Source organism: Ovis canadensis, chromosome 7, assembly GCF_042477335.2.
Source record: "Ovis canadensis isolate MfBH-ARS-UI-01 breed Bighorn chromosome 7, ARS-UI_OviCan_v2, whole genome shotgun sequence".
Lineage (NCBI taxonomy): Eukaryota > Metazoa > Chordata > Mammalia > Artiodactyla > Bovidae > Ovis > Ovis canadensis.
In genome coordinates this window covers 98,496,868-98,517,300 of record NC_091251.1, presented here as the reverse complement: position 1 = coordinate 98,517,300, position 20,433 = coordinate 98,496,868, and the positions used below count along the sequence as shown (strand labels likewise).

The following is a 20,433-nucleotide window of genomic DNA, read 5'->3' as shown; positions in this document are numbered from 1 at the left end:
CAGATCACCGACCTCAATGGTGAAGGGGTTCAAGACGGCGGACGGAGGGCCTGGTCCTCCTCACCCGGGCTCAACCCTGGCTCTGCTCCCGCAGGCTTACCCGGAGACCGTTGCACAAGGCCACCACTCCCCGGATGTAGAGGTGGTTCCAGCTCAGATCCAGCGACTGGAGCCCTACATTGATGGCTGAGGGAGGGGAGGGCATCATCTCAGCATCCCCCACCTCCTGGAGAACCCAGGCTCCGGGTCGGCCTGAGATCCATGAAACTGGGGGGGCTCAGTCCTCATGCAAAGCAGAACACGGAGGCAATAACTTGTCAGTTATCCATTTAAACACAAAATTACGAGGTGATTCCCAACGCCACAGCAACCTAGTAAGATACTCGTGCATTGCAGGTGGCAAACACAGGATACACTCCGAACTGTCTGGTCACAGACATTTTCCTACTAAAATCTGTTTGCTCCATCTCACGGCACTATCACCCCTGAGACTCTTCCTAGGGAGACGTATAGTATGTGAGATGAGTGATACACTTGTAGATGCTTACCATGGCGTCACTTACAAAAGTAAGGTTTGTGACTCACAGGGGAGGGGCAAAGCCTAACACAGATATCCACCTGGTGGAAAATCACACAGTCGTTAACACAGATGGAGACAGCATGGGAAACAGGGCTTGTTTACATAGCAAGACTGTGGTGGGCATGGCGAGTTCTATCACGTGGTATTTTCATGGAGACCTATGGGAGCAGTGGGGGCCACGGAATGTCCATCCAGGAGAACTTTAGGGATACAGCCAGGTGAAAGTGGGGCGACATCAGGCTTGTCTAGAAGTTGGGTTTGCACCGAAATTGCAATTAAAAAGAAAACTTAAAGATGCTTTTGATCACAGGCTACATAAGGCTGGGAGAGCATTCTATTTAAACACATCGCCATTGTCATTTTTCTCTGGGGAGGGCGGATGTGCTGGGAACACTATTGGGAAGAGAGACTAAAGTGCTCTTGAAGGACACTGAGTGGGAGGAACCGCCTTCAGGCCCAGGAAAATGTGATTTTCTGTTTTATTTTTTTATGGACAGAGTGCTTTGTACTGATCATGCCTTCCCCTTGTGTCAACCACCAGGACAGACTTTCAGGAAAATGCACACCACCTTCTGTTGTATTGAGAACAAACTTTCCTCCTGCTTTCATTCTCTCCCTGCCTGTCTCCCTCAGTCCCTTCCTACCCTTCTTTCCTCTTTTATGCCATGTCCCCCACTTAAGTTATACCTTACACTCCTGCTCCTCTTAAATGACCACAAAATTAAAAGTTTAATTCTGTTTTCACCACTTCCTAGCTATGTGACCTTAGACAGAAGGCAGTCATGTCTGACTCTTTGTCACCCCACAGACTGTAGCCTGCCAGGCTCCTCTGTCCATGGGATTCTCCAGGAAAGAATACTGGAGTGGCAAGCCATGCCCTTCTCCAGGGGATCTTTCTGATCTAGGGCTCAAACCTGGTTCTCCCACATTGAGGCGGATTCTTTGGCTTAATTGTCCTTCCCTTACTTCTGTTTTCTGACCTATAACAAGGGAACGTTAACCTTTACAAAGGTTTTTTTTTTTTTTTTTGTAAAGATTGATGTAAAGAGCCTAGCACGATACCTGTCACATAGTAATCATCTAATATTTGGTGGCTTTAATGCACGAAATTGTTTAAAAGCTGCATGTATAGTATGGTGACAACCATATTAAAACAGAAGTTAGTTTGTCTCATTTTAAATTTGTTTTAAAATTTAATTTTAAAATGTTTGGCAATTAGTTTTCAAAGGGAGACTCAAAATACCCAATAACTCATTTACACTTTGCTCTTCCATCCCTTCCGTTCCAGCTGAAGATCTTGCCTCATTGCTTCGCTGAGGCAACGGCAACCATGGGGTGAGAGAGCTTCACCCTCCTAAAGTGCTATCTCCCAGCCCCACTGACCCCCACACCCACTCTTGGGCTCCCCCCTTTTCAGTGAATGATGGGTCCCTACTGCTGTCAGGCCGCCCCTCCATTTTTGTTATAGATACTACCACCTCCTGTCTTTTCAAGGACTTCGATCCTATGATTATCTCCTCCTTCTTCTCCATCACGGAGAAGGGAACAGCAGCCCGGACAATCCCATGGATGGAGGAGCCTGCTGGGCTGCAGGCCATGGGGTCGCTAAGAGTCAGACACAACTGAGCGACTTCACTTTCCCTTTTCACTTTCATGCACTGGAGAAGGACATGGCAGCCCACTCCAGTGTTCTTGCCTGGAGAATCCCAGGGACTGGGGAGCCTGGTGGGCTGCCGTCTATGGGGTTGCAGAGTCGGAGCAGCAGCAGCCTTCTCCGTCATCAGTTTCTATTTCTCTTCCTCCGGTCAGCATTTCCCACCCTTGCAAACCTTCCTGGACTCCACGCCACCCATCTCTGTTCCAGCCACGTCTCAGCAGAGCGCCTAGAGTTGCTTACGTGGCCATTTTCACTTCTTTGCATCTCATTTTCAATTCAGCCCACTCCAGCTGGTTTTGCATACTCCCTCAGTAGTTATTTCCACGCTGGCAAGTCCTGTGGTCACTTTACTGTCTTATTTGACCTCTAAACAGTACTTCACCCAGCTGACCACCTCCCCATTCTTGAAAATACTCCCCACCACGTGGCTCCTTGGTACCTCACTTTCCCTGCTATTTGACTCATCACTCCCACTCCAGCTCCTCCTCCTCCTCTGCAACCCTTTAAAATGTTGGAGTGACCCCGGGGGCAGTAGGATGGCCCCCTACTCAACTCTGTCTGCACTCTTCGCCTGGACAACCTCATCTGGACACGTGGCCATGGCTTTAAATACATCACAAATATGTTTTCAGTTCTGACTTGTTCTCCACACTCTAAACTGACCCAGCAAACCACCTTCCTGACATCTCCGTGTCGGCGTCAAATGGGCATTGAAAGCCCTTCCTGGCCAAAAGCAGACACCTTGACTCCTAACTCCTGCCCCTCCGTACTGTGACTCCCTGAGATCCCCCCCTGAGTAAACACCACCTCCATCTCACGAGGAACTGAAACTAAAGAATCATGAATCTATCTTTATCTCTCACTTTCCCTCCCTCTTCACATCAGCAAGTCCTTTTGGTTTTACTTCCAGAGCATATTCTGAATCCATCTCCTCTGGGACCCTCCTGGCTGAGCTCACATTGTGGTCCTGTCCTGGTCTGGAACACCACGCCTCCGTCCTCCCCTCCTGTCCTCCTCGGATGTAGGAGTCACGGAGCTGGTCTGAGCCTCCCAGCCGTCCCTCATCATTCTCACGCTCACATCCTTTGTGACACACCGTGCGTTGAATGAAACCCAGGCTCTGTGGCTGTTGTGGCTCCAACAGCTCGACGTGAGGGGCTGCCCGCCACCTCGACGACCTCTCCCCCTTCCATTCTCCTCCCCTGTCCCCTGCGCTTCAGCCACACTGTCGCCCCAAGTTCCTCAAACAGGCTTTCTCCTGGAAAGCTATATAGAACGGCTGTTGCTTCTTTTATATTCAGGTTTCAACAAATAGCCACCTTCCCTGGGCGGTTTCCTCTCCCCTCCCCATCTAGATTAGCACTCTCTCCCCACTGCTAGAAGTCCTCTCTGGTTCTATTCATTTCCCCAGGAGTGAACATTTAGTTTGTTTTTTTTTCTCCCCCTTTTATAACACTTTTGTTAAAACGAACCTCCTTGGACAGCTCTCTCTTGCTGAGAGCCAGCACGGGAGATCCCACCCATGACAAGGTCATGCGGAGAGGCCTGATGGGCAAGGCGAGTCAGGTCTCAAGGGGTCCTCTGTCTGAGCATCTACCCCGAAACCAAACTCTGTCTGTTTACTGTCTGCTATACTATACTCTTCTGACATTACCACCTTTTCTCTGGAAAGAGTTAATTCAGAGCTCCAACAGTCTCCTGCATATAAAAAGACTGTCTCGGCTTAAGCCACTTTGATGGCTTTCTAACTTATCTGACCGGTCAGACTGACTTTACAACTTGTGGATTGTTTACAGCCCCCAACCATGAGAGGCACAAAGCTTAAAACATCTTAAAGATATAGAGCCTTTGGGGGCTAAGAATTAGTTTGATGAAGAGTTTGTTGAGTTAATGTTTGCTGCCAGGCCTCCATATCCTTTATCTTTTAGGCACTTGGGAGGATATTAATCAATGTAAATGGGATGCAGAAATAGGAATATAGTAGTTTTGATGTTAGCAATACTAGAGTTTTGAGTTAATTTTCTTTTTGTTATAAATCACTGTACTTCACTTTCTTGTTATAAATTGTTGTATCCTTGCTATGTAAGAATGTAACTTTATTTAGTGCTTTCTGAGAGTGGCACCAGACTTTGGGAAGAAAAACACTATTACCCTTATCAGAAAAGGGCTGTAAAATGTTAATTGGCCTTCTGGCCGGAAGATGATGTAAATCACCTAAGACTTATGTATACAACTAGGTATGTAGAGAGAAAGCCTGGTCTCGATAAGAGTCAGGGCTGTTGACACTGCATAATTTTGTATTATCCATTGATCTCTATGTAAAATCAAAAGTATATAAGGCCTTTCCGGACAATAGAGGATGGGTCAGTCACCGGACTGGTTTCCCCAGTGTTTTTCCTGCTCTATTTTCTGGCTGAATTCCCATCTGGAGCAGGGAGGCTCACCACGTCTACTTACTTGCCCTGGCTTCTAAGATCTGTGAGAGAGGAGCCTAAGGTGGGGCACCCTCCGCTATTCAAATGGGCACCGGTGGCCCAACATAGATGGTGCAAGTCTCTTGTCCTGAGGTTTTATTAGCCTTCCCCATAAAACAAGTTATTTAGCTTCTTTTTTCCACTAAAATTTCCTACTATACTATTTCTTCCTAATCTCTCTTTATATTTCTAAATAAATAAGTTTTCCTTGCCTATGCCGTCTCCCCTTCGAATTCCCTGGAACCACCAGCGCAGGACCCCGGCACTTTCTGTATGCATGAGACCTTCTCTGAGACACCTTTAGAGGTGAACTGTGTCATAGAATATATACATTTCCAATATATTACTGCTGCTGCTAAGTCGCTTCAGTTGTGTCTGACTCTTTGTGACCCCATAGATGGCAGCCCACCAGGCTCCCCCATCCCTGGGATTCTCCAGCTAAGAACACTGGAGTGGGTTGCCATTTCCTTCTCCAATGCATGAAAGTGAAAAGTGAAAAGTGAAAAGTGAAAGTGAAGTCGCTCAGTCATGTCCGACTATTCGCGACCCCATGGACTGCAGCCCACCAGGCTCCTCCATCCATGGGATTTTCCAGTCCTACCACTGGAGGAGGGTACCATCGCCTTCTCCGTAATATATATTACTAAATGTAATTGTTCTCCAATTTGAACAATTGTTCAAATTGTTCTCCAAAGTGCCTTTGTCTAGCGGACTTGTGAGTGTCCCTATTTTTTGTTCGTTTTCACTGCCATTGATATTCTCTGATGGGAAATTGTTACAGCTCTGCTAGATGACAAAGGAGGTCTGTTTGCGGGGTTTTTTGCGTGTTAATTACTGAAGAGTGCGGACACTTGGTTTTCTTTGGTCCCTGTCCATATGCTCTGGCCAGGTTTTCTTTTTTTTTTTCCTGGGAGTATTTATCACTGCCTAATTGAGCTAGAGGACCTTTCATCAGTATTCTGAACAGTAATCTTTTATATTTTACAAATGTTCTACATTTCTACTCCCTAACTAGTGCTTGTCTTCTATCACTGCCCCACAACTTCTTTTATCATCTGAAAGTTTTCAACTTTACTGTTGTCAAATGTATGAATCGTTTTTGTTGCACTTTCTGCCCACTGGTTTGTTACAGTGTGTGCCCATTTCTGTTAATAATCTTTAGCCTCCCTGAAGTCATCTCTCTGTATTACTTCTCATAGAAACAAGTTACTTCTATGTTTTTCTAATTACTTCACACATTCAGATATTTGCTGTGTTCAGAATGAATTTGGGGTATCATTTACGTTGCTTTCTATAACCAAAATTTCAATAACAATAAAGAAACAGGAGATGAGCTCTGACAAGCCATCCTACCCTACACTTCCCTCCCTTTTCCAGGCCTCTCCCTTCGCAGCAGGACTCACCTAGCATCTGCCCCAGGTACTCGCCTGCCTTATGACAGAATTGGTTGTGACTGAGATCCAGTGATTTAATTCTGTAATTGTTCTAGAGAAAGAAACAGGGCAGAGAGAGGTGATTTTTGTCTTCTCTGTCTTTGCAAATGCCTCACTTAGAACACTGTGATGGGGGCCTGCGTATGCTGAAAATTAAGTAGGCTAGTGTTCTTAGACAGAGGACAGTTCATTTCCTGTAGAACTGTTGATGACTGCTAGGAGAATTTAGTACCATCCAAACAGTCCTACCACTTGCTGAGGCTTTTGATAGGACTGGAGTCTGAACACTCAGCAGCTCCCTACACCAGGTAAGTGGCCTCACTCCTTCCTGATGCTCAGAGCCACCCGTGTCCCCGCGGCATCGCTCATGGGGCTGGCTGCACCTGCACCCCTGGCTTCTTACCGACAAGGCTTGACAGAACAGCTCTGCAGATTCTTCCTTGAAGTTATTTCCTGCAGTGAAGGGGGGTGGGCATTAGCAATGCTCTTCAGACTAAGGCTCCCTAACCCTCCATATCTAGTCCTGCCAGCTTCTTGCCTTTGGAACAATCGGACATAGAAAAGGTGGCAAGTCCAGCAAGGACCGTGTAGCACGTGGAACTCTGCTCCGTGTTACGTGGCAGCCTGGATGGGCGGGGGGTTTGGGCAAATGCTTAAAGCAGTGTTTGGGCACAGAAGAACACACACGAAGAAAGACAGCTCATTACCATCTCTTTAATGCTCCTTCCCTTCTCTCTCTGCCATGACTGTGTAGGGAGTGGCAGGAGTTGGCACACCATGCCCTGTGCATCCACTGATAGCATCAACCCCTGCCTAAACTCTGTGATGTTCTAAAAAGGCTAATTCAAGTCTAAGCAGCAGAGTTGGGACTGGAGAGATGAATGAGTCACTTACCATGCGTGCAAGATCAAAGGGGCGCCAAAAATCTTGGTAATCGGTATGAATAACAGCTCAATAGTTTAAAATACAAATCAATGAGAAAACATCTATGATGAACCAGAGTTTAAATAAAAGCAGGATCTGACCCTGTACTTCATTCCAATCTGTCCCTGTGGGATTCTGTGGTTTATTTAAAGTGTTGATATTTTCTTCACCCATGGACTTATCTTTGTATTAATTTTGGCTTTTAAAAATGTTGCTTTAAGATGTTATTTACTTGGTTACTGAGTTTTTTGTTGCCCCTTAAGTTCTGTGGCTGAGGCGAGTGCCTTTCTTGTCTTATCCTAGCCCCGGCTTTGCTAAGGAATCCACTGATAAAACACTGGTGATTTGGGGGGAATAGATAACACAAATTCTTATCCCCAAATTTCTCCTTGAAAAGTTTAATAAACCATCTGTAGCACTCAAAAAGCGCTTGGCACATAGCAGGTGCTCAGTGAATCCTGAATGAATGAAGCCACTGAAACACAAATACTTCCTTGGTTGTTTCTGGCACCAGTGCAATGAAATGAGATGAAAATCTATAAACTTATGTATAAACTTAAGTGATCTGTTACTCAAATATATAAGTATTTATATATAAGTAAATATATAGTATTTATACTATTTGTTACCTGTCCTGCCTCGGCTGTAAGAAATTGTTTGGAAGATAGATGAAAAATACAGATTCTTAGCCTTTCCCCCTAAAGAAGTCTGACTTAGCAGCCTGGCATAGGGCTGGGAAGTTTGTATTTTTGCAAAGAACTTTCTGGATTAATGTTATATTAGAGGTCTTAGCCAATACAACCAAAAAACTCTCCAGAAGCCATAAATATTGGAACAAAGAGACAAAAACTTCCATTGTTTGCAGACATTATCACCTACATAAATAATCCAAGAATATTAACAAAATGTCAGAACTAGTAAGATAATTCAATAAAATGATTGACAATAGGCTGAATGTACAAAAATTAATAGTTCTCATACATACCAGGAATAAAGTAATTAGAAAAAGTGGTAGAAAAAACACTCTATTCTCATAAGAATGAAATGATAAAGACCTAGACATAAAGCTAATATGAAATATGCATGACTAATAATGAAATAAAACTATAATAATTTATTGAAGAACATAATAAAAACCTGATGAAACCAAGTTCTTAAATGAAGCTATTCAATATTTTGAATATGTCAATTCTTTCCTGAATTAACCTAGAATATTAAATATAACTCCAACCAACATCCCAATAAGTTTTTTTAATAGAACTTGACAAAGTGATTTTAAAATTCACCTGCAGGAGAAACTGTCCAGGAATAGCCAAGATTACTTTGAAAAAGGTCAAACTTTGTCCACTCAAATATTAAATGCATTATTGTTGCTGTTTAGTTGCTAAGTCATGTAGGACTCTTTTGCAGTCCCATGGACTGCAGCCTGCCAGGTTCTGTCAGTGGGATTTCCCAGGTTGGAATACTGGAGTGGCTTGCCTTTTCCTTCTCCAGGGTATCGTCTCAACCCAGGGATCAGAACCTCTGTCTCCTGCATTTCAGGTGGATTCTTGCACTGCAGAGCCACTGGGGAAGCTCAAAACATATTAAAATATCTAATATAAACATATAAGTATAAAACTAATCTATTGAATATTACATACTTGATCTATTTTATAAATTTCAACTAATTATAGCATATTATAATTTTAATATTTTAAACAAATACTAAAACGGTACAATGTTGACATAGAAATAGATAAATGAAGTGGGATAGAGACTCTAGAAAGGAATCTATATTTATATGGCAATTTAATATATGATGGACATCTCTGGTGGCTTAGATGGTAAAGAATCCACCCGTAACGCAGGAGACCCAGGATCGATCCCTGGGTTGGGAAGCTCCCCTGGAGAAGGGAATGGCAGCCCACTCTAGTATTCTTGCCTGGAGAACAGGAGCCTGGTGGGTTACAGTCCATGGGGTCGCAAAGAGTCAGACATGACTGACTAACACACACTTTAATATATGTTGAAATGGCATTCAAGTTAGTCAGTAAAGGATAAGTTATTCAATTAATGAAGCTGGGCACCTGGCTATGAATTTTAGCCAGGTGAAAATAACATGTACGATTTCTACCTAATGCCTTGAACAAAACTAAATTCCAGATATATTGAAAATCTATGTGGGAAAAATTACAAAAACATTTGAAGAAAATAAAAGAAAATACTTTAAAATCTGAAGTAGGAAACAGTTTTTAAGCAAGACTACAAAAATCAAAACTGTAAAAGACTGATGAACTTGACAACAGTTAATATGCAAACTTTTATACCAGAAAGCGCCAGGCGTGAGCGCTAAGTCACTTCAGTGGTGTCCGAGTCTTTGCTACCCCAGGGACTGCAGACCATCAGGCTCCTCTGCCCATGGAGTTCTCCAGGCAAGAATACTGGAGGGGGTTGCCATTTCCTTCTCCAGGGGATCTTCCCCACTCTGGGACTGAACCTGGGTCTCTTGCGTCTCCTGTATTGGCAGGCAGAGTCTTCACCACTAGTACCCACTGGGAAGCCCTCACAGGCTCACCTGCTAGCTGAAGACTGAGGAGCGAGGAGGTGTTATTCTGGAGGAACTCGGAGAGGATTCTGGCCCCCTCCAAGCCGAGATCATTGTCGGAAACATTCTAAAAGGCAAGAGAACACTTCTGTGTGTATAAATCCCACCAAAGGGCCCTGGTTAACAAATGATGGGGGCGGGTGGGGGCTTACTTGAGGCCTGTCCTAAGGGCATAAGGTTAGGGTAGAGAGAGCAGGTGTCAGGTCAAAGGACTGGAAGGGTTAGGGAAATTAAAAGGAGGAGGAGGAGGAGGAGGAGGAGGAGGAGGAGGAGGAGGAGAGGACCCCTGGTTTTTCTGATGTTTCAAGGCGAGGCCTTAGGCTGGTCTCAATTCTCTGAAGCTGATCTCAAAGACTCCCCGCACCCTCCCCAGTTTCACCCTGGTATTTTAGATATGCACACTGCAATTTTTTTTTTTGAAACCCAAGATAACTATTTGGAGGGTTTAGTATGAAACAATTGAAAACCAAAATTAAGAGTAAGCAATTATTGTAATTCCCTTCACTGGTTCCTAAAGCACGAATTACTGTACTTGGAAGAAATTGGGGTATAAATGGACACAGTCCATTCAGGCTAGCGGGAGGGACTTTATATAACTTCGCCATTATTATCTTGGTCATTTTTTCCCCTTCTTTTTTCAAGTTTTAAAACTGTAGTAAAATAGACGTAACACAACACTTGCCATCCTAACCGTTTTGAAGGGTGCAGCTCAGTGGGCTGAAGTACATTCACGCTGGTGTCCAGCCATCAACAATCATCTATCTCTGGACGCATTGTAGTTTATGAAATTATCTCGTGACTTTATTTTCTTTAAGAAAGTTCACGTTAAGGCAACTCTAAAGAAGTTTGTCCATTTAGGGACTCGTGAGGTCAGATGGAAATATGGGCTTCCTATGCCCATGGGGAACGCAGAGTCCCTGGTCAGCCTCTTAGGTGTGGACCCTCGTCTGAGAAGTCACTTCTAGTGGGGAGGAGCCCCCAGATTGATAGCAGAAAGCCTGGAGGCTGGGCTTGGGGAGGGGTCTCTGGCTTGTCCCGAGTGGATTCTGAGACCCTAAGTGTGGAGGTAGGAACAGGCAGGACAGGGCACAGCACCATCTCCTGCAGGTAGTAGTTTTCCTGCAGCATCTCCACCAGGCTCAGGATACCCTCCTTCATGATGCAGTTATCCGCCAGCTCCAGCGTGAGGACAGTTGTGTTGGACTTCAGCCACCACAAGGGGAGGAGGAGAGAGAAAGATGGATGGTGACAGAGTCAGTTGCCTGCCTTTGCCCAGAACCCATCACCCCTCTTGAATGTCCTGGCTATGTCAGAGGGTATGGAGGTGCAGGCTAGCAGTTCTGGAGGAGCGGCTAGCAACAGAATAAGGCAGGGGAACCACCGTCCCCATGAGTTTTGTTTCCTGGTTGTTGCTTTGTCACTAAGTTGTGTCCGATTCTTTGAGACCCCTGGTGGACCACGGCCCGCCAGGCTCCTCTGTCTGAGGGATTTCCCAGGCAAGAGTACTGGAGTGGGTTGCCATTTCCCTGCTCCAGGGGACCTCCTCAACCCAGGGATCGAGCCTGTGTCTCCTGCATTGGCAGGTGGATTCTTCACCACTGACCCACCAGGGAAGTTTTGCTAGGACATGCTTCTTCTGGGCATCTCCCTCCCCAACAAGGGATTCCCAGGGGGCATTTAGAAGGGGGGCATGACAACAGAGTCCTGCAAAGGGGAAGGCGCGAGGGTGAGGGGAACAGATTTTAACCATTTAGCCTTGAGGAGAGAGGCTTGTGACCTACTCCAGGATTAAGGAGAACGTGATGCATTTCAGTTCAGTTCAGTTGCTCAGTCGTGTCCGACTCTTTGTGACCCCATGGACTGTAGCATGCCAGGCCTCCCTGATACATTTAAGAACGGTGTTTAAGCCTAACGCATCTCCTGTGCCATCTTGTTCAGAGGCCTCTCTTCTAGTTTAGGCTTAAGGTTTATCTGGACTCTGACAGGATGTTGCCTCAAGGCTCTTTGGAGGGAACTGGAACTTAAATCCTTTCCTAATTAATTTTTATGGGAGTATAATTGCTTTACAATGTTGTGTTAGTTTGTGCTGTAGAGCAAAGTGAATCAGCTATACCCCCTCTTTTTAGGAGTTCCTTCCCATGTAGGTCACTACTGAGCGTTCAGTAGAGCTCCCTGCGCAATACAGTATGGCCTCATTAGTTATCTATTTTATACATGGTATCAATAGTATATACACTGCAATGACAATCTCCCAATTCTTCCCCACACCCTTCTCCTCTGGTACTGATACGTATTAGAACCTAAATCTTAAATAAATATCTACATCCAAGCTAGTCTGCATTCCCACAGAGAACAAGGCAAGTGGCAATGACTAGCATTGCAGCAAGAGGGACTGGGGTTAGCTCTAACCAGAACTTCCGTCCTTCCCTTTCCCACCTCGTTCCCTGTGCAGAAAGGCAGACAGAACAGACTCGTCTTTGGATCTGAGCACTTCCGAAGTGCACAGAGCCGTGAGAGAAGTAGGATGCGGTAGCAGCTCTCGTCCCAAGCGAAGGAAGAGTGTCACAGAGCGAATTACAGCCACGCAGGGAGGTCCTCCGGGGCCTCAGGAAGTGTCTCCTGGCCTCAGCTCTCTGCAGGGAGGGGGTGGTGGTGGCAAAGTTCAGCTGGGCTCAAAGGCAAGTGAGATGGCTCAGGGGGCCTCCCAGTCTAGGTGTCATTTAGCAGAAACTGGGACTGAAAGGCCACTTTCAGAGTCGTCCTGGGGGCCAGCACAGCGCCTGGTGCAGTGGGTGGGCCCGATTGCCAAGTCCATCCACATTTATTTCACAAGGGCGAGTATCTATTTGTCACCCTCTGTGCCAGCTGCCGAGGAAACAGGGATAAACAGAGACCGTCCCTCCTCTGCAGGGGGTCCATAACCCATAAGTCCAGGGGCATGGAGATTGGCAGAGGAGGGATAGATCCCAAGAAGTATGAAAATGACCCCTCCTATCAGGGCGCTCTTCATCTAAGCCAGGGGAGAGCACGACATGTGAGAAGTTCAACTGTACTAGAGATATCAGTAATAATTAAAAGTTCAGTCCATGGGAATGTCACAATGATTAATTGTCAAATGGGTGATACAGAGAATCAGAGAAGAAAAACGCCCCCTAAACAGAAACTGCTGTTCCTGAGAGCCAAGTGGCCCAAGTCCTGAGTGGATTTCATTATATTCCATTTTTTTCCCCATGAAGCTCATGAGGTAATGGTGCATTCCTAACACATCATTAATCAGTCTTTCAACGCTCCATAAATTTCAAGATGGCTTTGTTCTTTCTCTGCTCTTCCCTCCCTACCCTCCTCCTCCCCAGGGTCACGTTCAGTGACTTCTTAATGAGCATGCACTAAGTGCAAATGCTGTTATAGATTCAAAAATGAGTACTTCAAAAAAAAAATCAAAGTTTTTCTTTACTGTGCTAAGTGAACAAACAGAGTAATGCTGACATACACCTGTTACATTGTCTGTTTTCCTGAGATGGAGTCAGTTTTGCATACCATCAATTATAAATATGGAACGCTATCTATTAAGCTCAAGGTCAAGTCCTTGTTCATTCATGCCAAGTTGAGCGAGAACATTATTCCTGTGGGAAAACAGGATTCACTCTGCAGTGTGATCTTGAAGAATTACACCTAATATTGGGAAAGGCAGACATGGAATGGAATGGCTCAGTAGTGAACTCATTTATCGCAAAGGTGAGCTTTGGAATGGGGGCCCGGCTGAAATTTCGTCTTGTGCTTTGCACTAGCATTCGGGCCCTAGCCCAGATCAGTTGCTTTTCCAGTGCCCACAGCCTTGTGCCTTTGCTTTCTGGATATGAAAGAGCACAGACTTTCAAGGTCCGGGTCTCTGGTAACCTCCTTCCTAGGAGCTAACGGGCATCCATGCCTATTGGGGAAATAGCTGATAGTGATGCAGAGTCTGGGATTCCAGGTGGCTCAGTGGTAAACAATCGGCCTGCCATTCAGGAAATGAAGGCTTGATCCCTGGATCGGGAAGATCCCCTGGAGAAGGAAGTGGCGACCCACTCCTGTATTCTTGCTGGGAAATCTCATGGACAGAGAAGCCTGGCAGGATGCAGTCCATGGGGTCACAAATGAGTTGGAGATGACTAAGCAACTCAACAATAACATGCAGAACCTAGGGCAAGGTGGGCAAAGAGGTGGCAACTCAGTCCCACGGTAGGGCTCTCTGACTCTTGGGCCCAGCAGCCTCTCAAGCCCCCACCTCTGCCAGGCTTCACGTGCCCCCACTGGCATGCTCACCACCAAGGCTATAGCAATAGCCTTGGTTCCCTTGGGGCCCAGCCCGTGGTGGTTGAGGTTCACGTAGGACTCCTCCATGTTCCGGATGAAGTAGGAGACAGGCACTACGCCCACCAGTTTGCAGGCCTCCAGGTACAGCTCCTTTTGTCCAGTGGTGAAAAATTTCTCGGTATCTACAAAAAAAAGATGCAAGAGGAAGAAGTGGAGTTTCTCTTCTTCCTTTGCCTTATCTTCCTGCTAACCCAGACCACATTCGATTCTGACTGGTGTCCTTTCTGCCTGAGGATCTGATCCTATGCGTGTATGTTCCTCCAACTGGAAGGTCAGCCCGTGGTGGGAGACTCTGACTCCAGAAAACCCCATGGGGACATCTCTCTTTGGTAAGAGAGAAGGTCCCTGGCTTTAGACTCCAAACTACCTGGAAGAAATGATGTGCTTCACCCCTACCTTCCCAGGCCAACTGCGAAAGGGTGTGTAAGGGTGACCTTAAGGATGTGTGAGCCCGTCTGTGCCCACCTGGGGACACCTTTGAAAGGCCAGCAAGACAAAAAGCTGGTGGTTTGTTGACAGTTGAGGGAGTTTCCACTGCAGTTCCACTGCAGTGACCCCATGGACTGTAGCCCACCGAGGTCCTCTGTCCATGGCATTTTCCAGGCAAGAACACTGGAGTGGGTTGCCATTTCCTCCTCTGGGGGATCGTCCCGACCCAGGGATCGAACCCAAATCTCTGTCTCCCACGTCGGCAGGTGGATTCTTTACCACTAGTGCACCTAGGAATCCTTTAGTTTCATTGCCACTGTTAAAATGTGAGCCACAAAGTTTTACGAAAGATTTAGAGAACTCCCAACTAGAAAAAGCCCAAATAGGACGCAGTGGGCTTCTGTATGTGCAAGAATGGAAAGACCCCCAAATCCATTGGAAACAAATACACTTGGGGGCTGGGGGCTCAGTTCCTTGGACTTTAGACCAGCCTGGCTAGAGGGCAGTGGGTGGCGGGCCTCCCTGGATTCTGAATGCCCCACGACCCTGTCCTCATTGAACAAGCTCCACTGATCCAGGGCTTCCCAGGGCAAGCTGGGGTCTAAGCCAGCATCTGTTTTCCCTTCACATCCCTGGGCCTTTGGCCAACCCACCCTAAACATTTCTAAGACGGACAACGAAAGCTTTGTTGGTGGAAGGACAACGTCTTTGCAAGCAAGTTGATTTTATAGGCACAGCTACAAATTGGCCTTCTTTTCCAGGTGATTGTAGACCAGAGGGTTTTTTGAGCTTCAGTACTATGGACATTTTGAATTGGATCATTCTTTTCTGTGAGGGACTGTTATGTGCAATGTAAAACATTTAGCAGGATGCTTTTCTTCATACATTTCTTTTTGGCTATACCATGCAACTTGTGGGACATTTCCCAACCAGGGATCAAACCCTGGTCAGGGAGTGTGGAGTCTTAACCACTGGACTACACCAGGGAAGTCCCTGAGCCAGATTCTTGGTCTCTACCTGTGAGATTCAAGTAGCATCTGCCCGCTCACCCCACCTCCAGTTTGCCAAGTGGCCCCTGGGGTGCAAAATGGCCCGTTGTACAGGAAAAGCAGAAGTAACGTCCCTCTTCTCTCTCTTCTGGAGCCTCTCCACCAGCTTGCTATTCCTGCCTGGGCTCCTGTCTCGGGGGCCATCATGGGAGATTTCCTGCCCCTTCCTCAGTATCTCAGAGCCAGCTGCTGTGGCGGTAGAAACTGGAGGAGCTGAGCCCTGAGTTTCCATCCAACACAGAACTGTGGGGCCCAGATTCAGTCCTTAGAGGTTCCTGTTTGCCCAAGCAGGATAGGTAACCCCCAGCTTTGTCCTTGGAACTCACTCTCCTCTGTTGCAGTCCGCTGACCACTTCTAGCTGTATTCACTACAGTTATATTTTCGAGGCTGTTTGCAACAGTGTTATCACTTGCCGGCCATGGGTGTGGGGAGGGGGAAAGAGATAGAAGCCAGATACTGGGATGCAATGTCCATTGTTTCTATCTGACACCCCTCTGACCTTGTAAAATTGGGTGTTGCAATCAGCTTCAGCAGCAACCTTGAAGTGGGAAAGAATTTAGAAAATGAACAACAGGATTCCCCGGGTGGGGGGGGCAGGAGGAGGTCTGTGTTGAGGGTGAGGTTGTAGGTTGACTATGAGGGGGAGGTGACAGCTCAGGGGAGCCACACAGCTGAATTCGGCAGAACAGCCTCCCTTGAGTGTCTGCAGCCACTGATCACAGTGCACCCCCCAGCTCCGGAACACAGGAGAAGGGGTTCAGTCTGGGGAGTCTGAGGCCAGCGCATCAGGCGGGGCCAGCGTTATTCTGGCTCAGCATTATTTTTCCGCACCTCCTTCCTTGGGGGAACCGGGAGGGAGGAGAGGGTAGAGGTGATGTTTGCAATAACCCTTAGCCAGAGTCCCCTCCCCTTGCCCAGACATGCTTGGATTTGTTGAAGGAAAATGGGGTAACAAGAACTCTCCTGTGAGAAGAGGAAAGTCTCCAGCATGCCAGACGGGCCCCAAATCCTCCAGGGGCCCCTGGGATATGGCATACGGAGGGCGGATGGACCAGGTGGGGTGAACATGGGGTCAGCAGACGCTGGCAGACTTCTCGGCCACTCGCACAGTCTTTCTAAACCTCAGTTTCCTCCCCTGTAAAAGGCAGGTAAATAATGCCTACCTCTTGGAACTGGTACAAAGGTGATATAGAGGCCACTTGTGGAAACATTCAGAAAACCAGAAGCCCCTGCCCTTTTATTGGTCCAGCTTTTGACAAGCTGATGCAATGGGCATGGGGTAGCGGCGACCGCCACACCCAGGCTGGTCTCGAGGAGGATGAGGCATAAGCCTGAGCACAGCCACATTCCCTCCACAGCAGAGGCTGGGTCGATGGCAGGGACTGATTTCTGCAGCTTCTGAGCAGGCAGGCAAGCTACCCCTCGCCCCTCAAAGGCCTACACTCACCTTCGATCTCAAGATCTGTCTCTGAGCTCTCCTGGGCTGGTTTCTCTTTCTCAACAACCACAGGGGCTTCGGCCTCACAGTAGAGTGTTTCGTTACTGCTCTGCGGTGCAGACACACTGTCGCTCTCATCTGGAAGAAAAACTCAGCTCCTTAATTCTGGAAACGAAAGCCATCAATTGGCCTTTCCCATGGAGGCCAGCACTGGCATTCCTGCCCCTCTGTTTCGCTCGTCGACCACCTGGGTCTTGGCTGCAGCCACTGACCCCAGCCTTATGTGGCTCAAGCGTGCCCTCAGCCCTGTTGGGGGGCCTTTACCCTATGAGCCCTCCCTTCGCTGACACAGAGCAGCCTCCTGTGCTAACTGCGCATCATGTTTCCAGGAGGCTTGCCCCTGTCCCAGCCCCTGGGTTGGGCCAGCCTTGGACGTTGACTACTTGCTCCCTCTTTTCCTTCTTCGTGGCTTGGGTGGGGTTCAGGGTCTGCTTTACTCATTCAGAGAAAGGACATATACGAATGTGGAGGCTTCTTCACTGGCAGGCACAGAGGGCAAGGGGCAGGGCAGGTGACTTGGGTCAAATGTAAAATAAAATGGAACAGAAGCAGTCTCAGGGAACCAGAGGGTTAACTTGATTCCTAAGGATTTGACCTAGCTTCTCTTCCTTCCAATCCAAATTTATGGCCACGCAGAAGGAAGAGCTTGCAAATCTCCCTGGGGTTGAGGGGTTGAGACTAATTGCTATGATTAAATACATGAGTCCTGGGATTTCCTCACACCAGTCCCCTGCACTTGCTAGATGGAACTTTTCTGTCACTGGGCCTCTGATCTGGAACCAGCCCTGGGCTCCTTCCTACAAGCCACACACTTAGGTAGGGCTAGTCATGGCCATGTCAGCAGGATGCAAAGGTCTGGGGAAGCCAGGTTGCACCACCAGGTGGCCTGTCAGAATTCAACCAATCTACGCTTTTAGGTGGGCTGATCATTCATGGCAGGGGTCGCAAGTTTTAACCACCCAGGTTCTAAGAGAGTGGGTTCCAAATGAGCTCAACAGAGATCTGTGTCTTTCTCAGCCCTTGTCCACAGACCCAAGCTCCAACATTTATTTCCCAGTCTGTAAGTCAAGGTCTGTGTGACAAGGGGTAGAAATATTAATAGCAGTGGTCTGACACTTCGAAGACATACAGCAGCTTAGCCATCAAACATAGCCATCGAAAAGTGATGGTGTCTTAATTTCTTCATTACACAATGTTGGAATTCCATCCAACCAGTGGAATGTTGCTAACTGTTGAACTGGCTCTCCAGAAAAAAGAAAATCCTGATTTGTTGGCCAATGTAGTGATGTAAATATTCCCAACGTGGCAGATTCCCAACTACCAACATGATATTAACCAGCTCACAGAATGAAAATTAAAGTCATCCAGAGCTGGTATGAGCTAGTTCTAGCCCAGCATTGCATGCATCTCTCTCACTCCCTGTTTGGCCAACCCTGCACTCATCACACATTATCCCAAATCTATAGGGTCCCAGGAGAAGAGGGAAGAGGGCTTCCGGGTCTGCATGGTCATTAGGCATTACACTTGAGGCAGCCAGAATGGCCTGAGTGGTGAGACGCGTTTTCACCTTTTGTCTCAGGCTCAAGAGGTTCGTCATTGTCCATGGTGCCAGGGCCCTCTCAGGGGCTGCTGCCAGCTTCTTGGCACCCTTCTTCTGCTTCCCTAAGAAGCTACTGGTCCATTCACCTCTGTCTCAAAATTTGTGTACTCTGCCCTCACCCAGGCAGATCTTAGGCAGGGAGCCTGCAGTTATCGTTTCATCCCAGCAAGCCCCAGGGAGAGTGGAGTTTGGTGGGATGTGCCTGGATTTGACCCCAACTCTGTCTGGGAGTGGGAGCTGCTTCCTAGGATCATCAGGGAGAGAGGTATAGCTCTGTGCCTGGGAGCCCTGTTGAAAGGATGCCCACACATCTGCAACTTTATGACTTAGGACCCACTTTCATTTCATCTTCAGCATTCCATGACCTCATGCAGTCATTGTGATCCATGTGGGTAGACGTGGCAACAGCGAGCCTCCCACCCTCTTGGTGACCCTGGCAGTCATCTTTTCTCTTATGTCCACTGGGGCCAAGCCCAGGCTTGGTTGTGAGTGTGCAGGTGTTGTGGGGAGGTCCCTATCAGTGGAGTTCTATTTCCCTCTGAGTCAGGACCAAACCCAAGCCCCTTAAAAAGTTGACCGTGAAGAGCCACCGCCATGTTCTTTTCTCAAGGTGGTTGTGCTTCAGGTACGAAATATTTCAGTGATGGGTGAGGTCAGTTTTCTTCTTCCCAGTTCTTCTTGCTTTTTTCTTTCCCCCTTGGGAGAGTATCCTCAACCTTGGAGCAGAAGATCAAAAGCAAAGCACGACAAACATATGTTCTATCACTACAATTGGTTGCAGCCAAAGCACTGTTCAAACTGCTGGGCTGCCTAACTTGAAACCATTCAACCATCATTCCCACGCCTGGCTGTTTTCACATGCCTTGGAGTTGAAGCCCACTTGCATTTTACTGTCAAGAGAATCTGGAGGCGTGTTTGTTCCTTCTTGATAAACTATCAGCACATCAACGGGCAGGTCAGTGACTGGAGGGCTTGGGGACGTGAGAATCCCTCTTTGCCACTCAGAAGAATGATGAATATCTGGGGATGCATGTAGGGAAAACACAGTTAGAACCTTGAATCAAAAGAAATATGTAAATCTGAGACATGACTCATTCCTCCAGGCATTCATTCTGAAAATTTATGGAGCATCTGTTACATATAAGGCACTAAGACAAGCACCACAATGGGGAGGGGAATGCAGACATGATCAAGACTTGGGTCTTCCAGTGCGTGTATAATACAAAATAGAAGTCGACACGGCCACTCCTAGGTTGTGAGGGTCCTGGGCAAATACTTTTGGCAGAGCTTCTGTTCAAATAAACAATTTGAGTTATCCTAAATCAGCATGACAACATTTCTAGCGGTCCAATCTCCTGTGGTTCTGTGAAAGAAACACGGAACAGGCCAAAGGAAATGGTCACCTCCTAGGATAACTTGGTAGGCATGAGTCCTGAAGACCCGAGGCATATCTGGTCAACCCCCATACTGGTGCAGAGGATAAGAAAGTGAGGTATTTCTCTCCTAAAAGAGAAAAATGGTGACCAGAAAGTATTTAGATCCTGGTCTAAGTTCTGGGTGCTCTGCCTGAACGGTACCATGTGGTCTAAGGTACCACAGGTGAATTAGAAAATTTGAAGGAAGGCATCTCAAATAGCCACTGAACAGAGACATGGCTTACCTGGGTCTAAAGGTAGTACTGGCAATTGCCAGTACTGGGGGGCATCATGCCCTCACAAAGAGTGATGCTGGAATGGAGTCAGAGGTCTACAAGTAGATTCAGGGGTTTTGCCTAATACATGTACACAGATAGATGGATATAAAATATGCATGTGTTATGCAGAGATTATTATACATACATATATT

The 20,433-nt window shown here is 47.1% G+C and overlaps 1 protein-coding gene across 1 annotated transcript in view; it reads right to left on the bottom strand.

Annotated features, from left to right (window-relative positions):
* The window catches only part of LRRC74A (leucine rich repeat containing 74A), a 29,693-nt gene extending 10,800 nt beyond the window's left edge, over positions 1 to 18,893 (bottom strand). Inside the window, exons 1-8 of the mRNA XM_069597529.1 lie at positions 18,556 to 18,893; positions 16,938 to 17,066; positions 13,961 to 14,133; positions 10,751 to 10,858; positions 9,626 to 9,722; positions 6,548 to 6,597; positions 6,115 to 6,196; positions 101 to 186 (exon numbers count right to left, since the gene is read on the bottom strand). Coding sequence (XP_069453630.1) covers positions 101 to 186; positions 6,115 to 6,196; positions 6,548 to 6,597; positions 9,626 to 9,722; positions 10,751 to 10,858; positions 13,961 to 14,133; positions 16,938 to 17,066; positions 18,556 to 18,592 — 762 coding nt within the window. The 5' untranslated portion in view covers positions 18,593 to 18,893. The remainder of the gene's footprint in view (positions 1 to 100; positions 187 to 6,114; positions 6,197 to 6,547; positions 6,598 to 9,625; positions 9,723 to 10,750; positions 10,859 to 13,960; positions 14,134 to 16,937; positions 17,067 to 18,555) is intronic.
* Positions 18,894 to 20,433: the final 1,540 nt, after the last annotated feature.